The following is a 7602-nucleotide window of genomic DNA, read 5'->3' on the forward strand; positions in this document are numbered from 1 at the left end:
AAGGGGCGATGTGGAGGGGTTAAGGGGCGATGTAGAGTGGGTTAGGGAGCGATGTAGAGTGGGTTAGGGAGCGATGTAGAGTGGGTAAAGGGGCGATGTAAGGTGGGTAAAGGAGCGATGTAGAGTGGGTTAAGGAGCGATGTAGAGTGGACTAGGGAGCGATGAGGAGTGGGTTAAGGGGCGATGTAGAGTGGATTAGGGAGCGATGTAGAGTGGGTTAAGGAGCGATGTGGAGTGGGTTAAGGGGCGATGTAGAGTGGGTTAAGGGGCGATGTAGAGTGGATAAAGGGGCGATGTAGAGTGGTTTAGGGAGCGATGTAGAGTGTGTTAAGGAGCGATGTAGAGTAGGTAAGGGGCGATGAAGAGTGGATAAAGGGGCGATGTGGAGTGGATAAAGGGGCGATGTAGAGTGGGTTAGGGAGCGATGTAGAGTGGGTTAAGGGCGATGTGGAGTGGGTTAGGGAGCGATGTAGAGTGGGTTAGGGAGCGATGTAGAGTGGGTTAGGGAGCGATGTAGAGTGGGTTAGGGAGCGATGTGGAGTGGATAAGGGAGCGATGTGGAGAGGGTTAAGGGGCGATGTAGAGTGGATGATAATCACCACTTAGGTCACCACTGTCATCGCTGCCGTGACCATGCCATCGCTGCCGTGACCATGACATCGCTGCCGTAACCATGTCATCGCTGCCGTGATTATTTCACCGCTGCCGTAACCATGTCACCGCTGCCGTAACCATGTCACCGCTGCCGTAACCTAGACATCGCTGCCGTGACCATCTCATCGCTGCCGTTACCATGTCATCGCTGCCTTGACCATAACAATGTCATCGCTGCCTTGACCATGTCATCGCTGCCGTGACCATGTCATCGCTGCCGTGACCATGTCATCGCTGCCGTAACCTTGTCATCGCTGCCGTGACCATGTCATCGCTGCCGTGACCTTAACTTGGTCACCACGTTGGTCACCACGTTGGTCACCACGTTGGTCACCACCTTGGTCATGGCATTGGTCAGCACCTTGGTCATGGCATTGGTCAGCACGTTGGTCACCACATTGGTCACCACCTTGGTCACCACTTTGGTCAGCACATTGGTCAGCACGTTGGTCACCACGTTGGTCATGGCATTGGTCAGGTGGTTGGTCAGCATCTTGGTCACCACTTTGGTCAGCACCTTGGTCAGCACATTGGTCAGCACGTTGGTCAGCAGTTTGGTCAGCACTTTGCTCAACACATCAGTTAAGTACTACACAATCACATACAACGATTAGTGAGTGATGCAACAGATTAAAGCACAATTCATAAGTTAGGTGAGTAGGTGATGCTAGGTGAGTGTAGATAGTAAACACGTGAGTACGATTATGGTTGCAGGTACGATATCTTGCCAAGGCTGCCAACACGTGCAGCAGCGAGTAGTGATTGAGCGGCTATCCTATGACTTGAGGGTGAGTGCAAATGCGATTTGATGTGGAGCAGGTCGAGGCGGATGACCATGATGTGGAGGAGGTAGAGAAGGGAGAGGAGCCAGAGGGCGACGTTGAGCCAGAAGAATTTGCTTCTGATGTTCCATATGAATTTGGGGATACGTCGTGTACTAATTTGGCGAGTGGAGCCTCGTCATCTATTTTATCGCTCAGAACTTTCTGCAATGCGTTACATAGATCTTTGCAAGTACGTATCGTTTCTTCGCCGCTTTCTCCGCTCATGTTCGATAGGCTTTTGAAGACGAAGCCATACTTACACAAAGTGGGACGTGTGAACGGGCAGTGAGAAATAGGGTTGCAGTGCACAGTGTGGCATGGCTTGTCGGATTTTCTGCTTTTACCTTCGTCGGTATATTTAACTTTACATGGTTTTAAAGCAGACTTTACCTGAACATCTCGGGCCTGGTTTATCGCAATTGCTGCAGCAATCCTTGGTAAAATGGCTCAAACAAATTGGTATAAGGTTTCGGTAATGTATAAAATCCAAGATAGGTATTTGTCGGCGTGCTCTTGGGAGAACACAGTCCACGTGTTGAGGCGGAATGGCTTCAAATAACGGCCACATGTTGCCGTCGACGACGACGTACTGTCGCAGCTGAAGAGACACAACATGTCTCCTTTGGTATGGAGATCGTTCTGCGTTCTCGTAAAGAATACCGTTGGCATGTCCAATTGGGGATAGGGTACGCCGAAGTTGGCCCCTGTAACGGCATCGATGAATGCGCTTTTCTTATGCGTCTTAACATCTACTCTACCTTTGATATTGCGATTCCAATCGACAAAGAAATTGTAGTAGAATGCAAACATATCGCCGAGAGTCTGAGGGGGGCGTTGCAAAAGACAAAGCAACTGGCTACATATTCTGGTAAGCGGCGCTTCTGAATTACCACAGAGCTCATCGAGGACTTCTTTAATGTGTTCACCTTGCTTAGTATGCGACGCTACATTGCTGATATCTGAGAAACCCATAGGTGTCATACATGGAATTCCTCTGTGTTTAGCCACTGTGCATTCCAACTTACAACCTGGTTTGCCAAACTGGTGAGGGAGGAACCCCGGTAGGCCATCCTCCAAAAATGACTGTAACGGTGATTTAAGACCGCACTTAGGGTGTTGGTCACATGTTTGGTCGGCCTTTTGATTGGCAATTTGGTTACACGTTTGGCCATTCATTTGGTTAGGACATTGTTTATCATTGCACCGCCAATCCGAGCCCCCTACGTATCTGCCATACCAACACTCACGCCAACTGTTTGTCTTGTACGTACGTGAGCACTGGATGAATAAGAAATAGAGTTGGTCGTAGAGTCTATGCAACATATCTACAAGCACGTCGAAGCATTTGGCAGGATCACTTGGATACGAGAATTTAAATTCATTGGTGTTGAAGTCTACAGCATATACGCCACCAGCATGACCGTGGCCTTGGATTGCTGTGAGAACTGAATGCGATTGTGCGCATACGTCCGTAAGCGCAGCAGTGAGGCTACCAGGTGTGATGTTGTGCGGATATGCTGGCAAGGACACGTCGCTGACGACGGAAATTGAAGGTTCAGTTTGTACACCTGCCTCCGCATCTCCATTAACGACAGCGATAACCGCTTTCTTATTCTCATCCGACGCTTGTTCATCAGCCTCGTCGAATAATGTACTGAAATAGTTAAACGTTAATTCGCGATGGACCGAATTATTAGGCAGGCCTGCGAACCATATGAGCATTTCGTAAATCGAAGATGGTTGTTTTTTAGAACCTGAAGTGCCCAAATGACAGACTTCATAGTAATGGTGGAGGTGGTAGGAGAGGTATTGAAGAATGTCTAGGACAGTGGGTGGATGAGTATTTCCCTTAGTAGCTTTTTTGAGATCGAGAAGTTCTTTAATCCACGGCGTCTGCAAGCTATCTTTAGTAAAATTCTTAATGCGTTGGCTTAGAATCTCATCGCAAATTTTGCTGCCCATCATAGTCTCCTTGTCCTGCAACTCACCATGCTGCTTGCCCTTAACGGTGTTAACCTTGTAACCTTGCCTCTCGAACCATCTGCCAAAAGTATCATCTTGATAAGTATTAATTTGTTTTCTCATCCACTGCTTTGAAGACTTTGTCATCAACTCTTCCAAGTCGTGACTCAGTATCTCCAGCACTGTGAGAAATACTTTACAGCAATTCTTACCATGATCGCTTAATTTACTTGTAAACGTGCCATCCCAAGCAAAATGAATAGATGGATCTCCCTCATACCCGTTCACATACACCCGCTCCATCTGCTCGACAAACCCCCGCAGCCCCGCTCTGACCGCATCGAGCAGCTCCGGGTGCCGGGGGTTGGCGAAGGCGGAGGGGGAGAGAGCGGTGAGGGAGGAGGAGAGGCGGGAGAGGAGATTAGTGTAAGTATTGTCAAATAAGTATGTTCTGGGTGGTTTAGAGTCATTTTTAAGGTGGTTGAGCAAATCGTCGAAATTAGTGTTGACAGCGTCCAGCAGCTTGACATTGGGGTCTTCGGTCGGAGGCTGTGGTGGACTTTCAGGAGTAATTTGTTGCTTGATATACCTATGAATATTGGCAAAATAGGCGTTGAACTCGGTGGATAATTTTTTAAATTTCTGAAGATGATCTGCGCCTGTGAGTGGTGACGTCAAGGACTGGGCAAACTCACTAATTACGTTGAACAATTCAGACCTATTAGAGTCTTCAAATGTATATGTATTTGTTGATTTTGACACGTACTTATTACCTCCCATAACCCTCATAAACCCCTTGAACCCGATTTGCAGATCCCTGTCAATCTCCGCCGGCAACCCCGCCAACTCCTGGCTGACCTTGTCCGCGAACGCGGTGAGGAGCGATTTGATGGAGGTGACGTAGTTGCGGCGGGCGGCGGTGGTGAGGAGCCGAGTAGAGTTATCTACTTGGATGTTGACAAATTGTTCGAGATGTTTCATTATTACATCGCGAAATGCTTCAGATTCTGTCTGGAAATTTTTAGTAGCCTCTATGGTTTGTGCCACATCGGTTCGTATGAGACCTTCCATTTTCATCTTAATTCCAATTAGTTCATTGTCATTGGTACCGTTAATAGAGTTGTTTATAAAATCGTTTAAATAGTGTTGCGCTTGTTCACCGCTTTCCCTAACGGCACCGCACAGTTGTTCGACATGGTGTATAATTAAGTGAAGCTGTGATTCCGCATAGTTATTGATTGAGTCAATAGATGTTAGAGCCTCCCTGACTTTGGCTCCAATTTTTCCAATCTCCAATGGAAGGGCGCCCTCACTATTATCAGGATTGCCCGTCAGAGGTGACACAATACTTTGGGAGACATGCTTAGTGTAATGTGGAAAAGCATTATCGTTAACGTTTACTTTTGCAGCTCCATTAGCGAGTACAACGCTTCCCTTGTAAGGCAACTTGCCACCAAGCGTGATAGCCACCCCGTCAATCGCCTGGTCGATATTTGTCACGTAGTCCACTGTGAAGGCTTCACCAACAGACGCTTCAATATTATGAAACAGCTTTTTTGCCACACTAACCGCAGAGTCCAGGTTATCTCCCATCTTGGACATCTTCCTGGAACTTTCATGACCGATTAACAATTTGAGTTCTTCTGCCACCTGCTGGGCTGTTGCTTGGAGAGCTGCCAGCGCCGTTTTAACGGCGCGTTCAAGGGAATAATCGTAATCAAACTTGGACGGTGTGGGACTCCTAACTTCTGTTTCGATAGCTTTTACAATACTTTTAACAAGTTCGCTAGTATCACCGGACGTGAGGCCCTCCTCATCTATCTTACTACTGAGCGTCTGCTCAAATTTTTTGATACAATCATATACAGCGACTAAATTCCCATCCGTTTCCTTTTTGCCGGACTGAATTGTTGCATTTTCAAGCGATATTCCGAGCGCAGGTCTAATTGCTTCCGCAATTTTACCGGTATGTGAATTGCTGAATTCTTCTTTACCCTTCGTTATATAACCCTCCTTAAAGTAACCGATGCTACCGCTCTTCTCTTTTATCCACTTCCCAACCCAGCCCTTTACTCCTGAATTATTGTCCAAAATAAGTTTTATCCACCCCTGCACTGTGCTTTCGAACGTCTTTTTGAAACGCTTGGAGTAGTCGTCGACTATGAGCTTTTTTATACCTTCGAGACCGAAGCTTCCTAGGGTGCTACCCCTAATTTTGTAGAGCTCTGACTTCACATGTTTGAAAACGTCTGCAAATTTCCGATTTTTATCTCCTGTACCAGCTGTGCCTGTTCTAATGACTTCGTTGAGTTTACCGATTGCTGTTTTAACCTCTCCGAGTTTTTTATTTATTTGCAGTTTGACCTCTCCCAAATCTTTCTTTAAATCTTCATTCATTGATGCAACCTCCTCCAGTGCCTTTTTCACCTGAGCAACCGCATCTTTTCTGGCGGATTCCCCTGCCTTATGAAGTTCTGACGCCTTATCTCTTAACTCCTTTGCGGCGTTTTCGACGTCTTTTCTCCTTTGCCCTTTTTCATCCCATTTTACGTCATCCAATATATTTTGCAGTCTGTATTTAGCCGCCTGAATTGTGGCATTTGCATCCTTGATCCACTGCAATATATCTTTTATACGGTTTTGCAGAATTATGCCAATACCTTCAATTTTTACCCTAATAATTGTAACCTTCGTGTTCAATTGGTACACTAGGTCCGTAACCTGCTCAGTAAACTCTTTCGTGATCTCAGCTTTTAGGAATTCGTGAACACTCTTAATTTCCTCCTCCATACTCTTCAAGTCCCCTCGCTCCTTCTCCGCCAGCTTATACAGCCTCTTACCCTCATACGAAACATTGTTTAATGCAACATTTACACGATCTCTACAATTAGAATTAAGGTCTAAAATGTGTTTATTATTGTCATTGAGTTTGTTGCAGAAAGCCTGACCGGCGTCAAAGAACTGCTTGGCAAGCATCTCAGCCCTGTCCACGGTCTTGACAATTTCACCTGCATCAGAATTATTTTCATCCAATTCACTCACCTGATTATTAAGATGTTTTACATCCTCTTGTAGAATTTTTATCGGATTCATGACTCTGTTATTAGAGTCTCTGACACCATCATTATACCCCCGCACCCCTGCGACCACACTTCCAATCGCAACACTAAAACCTTTTTTACCGGCGTGTTTATTGGTCTTCAAAGCTTCAATAGCTTCATTAATTTGTGTTTTATGCTGCCCTAAATGGTTTTGGATGTTACTGAGAACACCACTCAAAAATCCCATCACCCCGTCACACAGCCTATCCAGGTCGGAGTACACTATCCCAGTGCCGTCGTAGCCTTTGGACTCAGAGTTGAAGCCGAGGAATTTTTCGAGGCCGTCACATAAATTATCTAAGAGATTTTTACAATCATCAGACTTATTTTTTTCAGTAAAAATGCTAAGCTTATTTTCAAGTTCTTTAAGTTGTTTCTCACGCTCTTCAATGTCCTCCAAAGCTTTTTTAGTAGCATCGTCACTAAGAGAATGGTCAGTATCAGCAAGTTATTATAAAGGTTTATGGAGGTCATAGCGTTAATATAACGAAGTAATTCGAGAGATTTGGAGTTAAGGCGAACATGATGGGACATGGCAGTGGCAAGAGGTGGAAGAAGGGAAGTGGAGGGTGACAAGGCACAAGTTATTGTGATGGTTAATGGAGGTCATAGCGGTATTATGGCGAGGTAATTCGAGCGATGTAGAGTGGGTAAAGGGGCGATGTAGAGTGGATAAAGGGGCGATGTGGAGTGGGTTAGGGAGCGATGTAGAGTGGGTAAAGGGGCGATGTAGAGTGGGTTAAGGGGCGATGTGGAGTGGGTTAAGGAGCGATGTAGAGTGGATAAAAGGGCGATGTAGAGTGGATAAAGGAGCGATGTGGAGTGGATAAAGGGGCGATGTGGAGTGGGTTAGGGAGCGATGTAGGGTGGGTTAAGGAGCGATGTAGAGTGGATAAAGGGGCGATGTAGGGTGGCTTAAGGGGCGATGTAGGGTGGGTAAAGGGGCGATGAAGGGTGGGTTAAGGGGCGGTGTAGAGTGGGTAAAGGGGCGATGTAGAGGCGATGTAGAGTGGATAAAGGGGCGATGTGGAGTGGGTTAAGGGGCGATGGAGAGTGGGTTA

At 46.4% G+C, this 7602-nt stretch overlaps 1 protein-coding gene across 1 annotated transcript; it reads right to left on the reverse strand.

Moving 5' to 3' along the window:
* Positions 1 to 1925: 1925 nt before the first annotated feature.
* Positions 1926 to 6728, reverse strand: BBBOND_0000540 (hypothetical protein, conserved; the record flags this gene model as incomplete). Its single annotated transcript, XM_012914900.1, has 1 exon — positions 1926 to 6728. One exon carries the CDS (start codon positions 6726 to 6728, stop codon positions 1926 to 1928), a length of 4803 nt encoding a protein of 1600 aa, XP_012770354.1.
* Between the last annotated feature and the right edge of the window lie 874 nt (positions 6729 to 7602).

Source organism: Babesia bigemina, scaffold Bbigscaff_56818 (assembly GCF_000981445.1).
Source record: "Babesia bigemina genome assembly Bbig001, scaffold Bbigscaff_56818".
Taxonomy (NCBI): domain Eukaryota; phylum Apicomplexa; class Aconoidasida; order Piroplasmida; family Babesiidae; genus Babesia; species Babesia bigemina.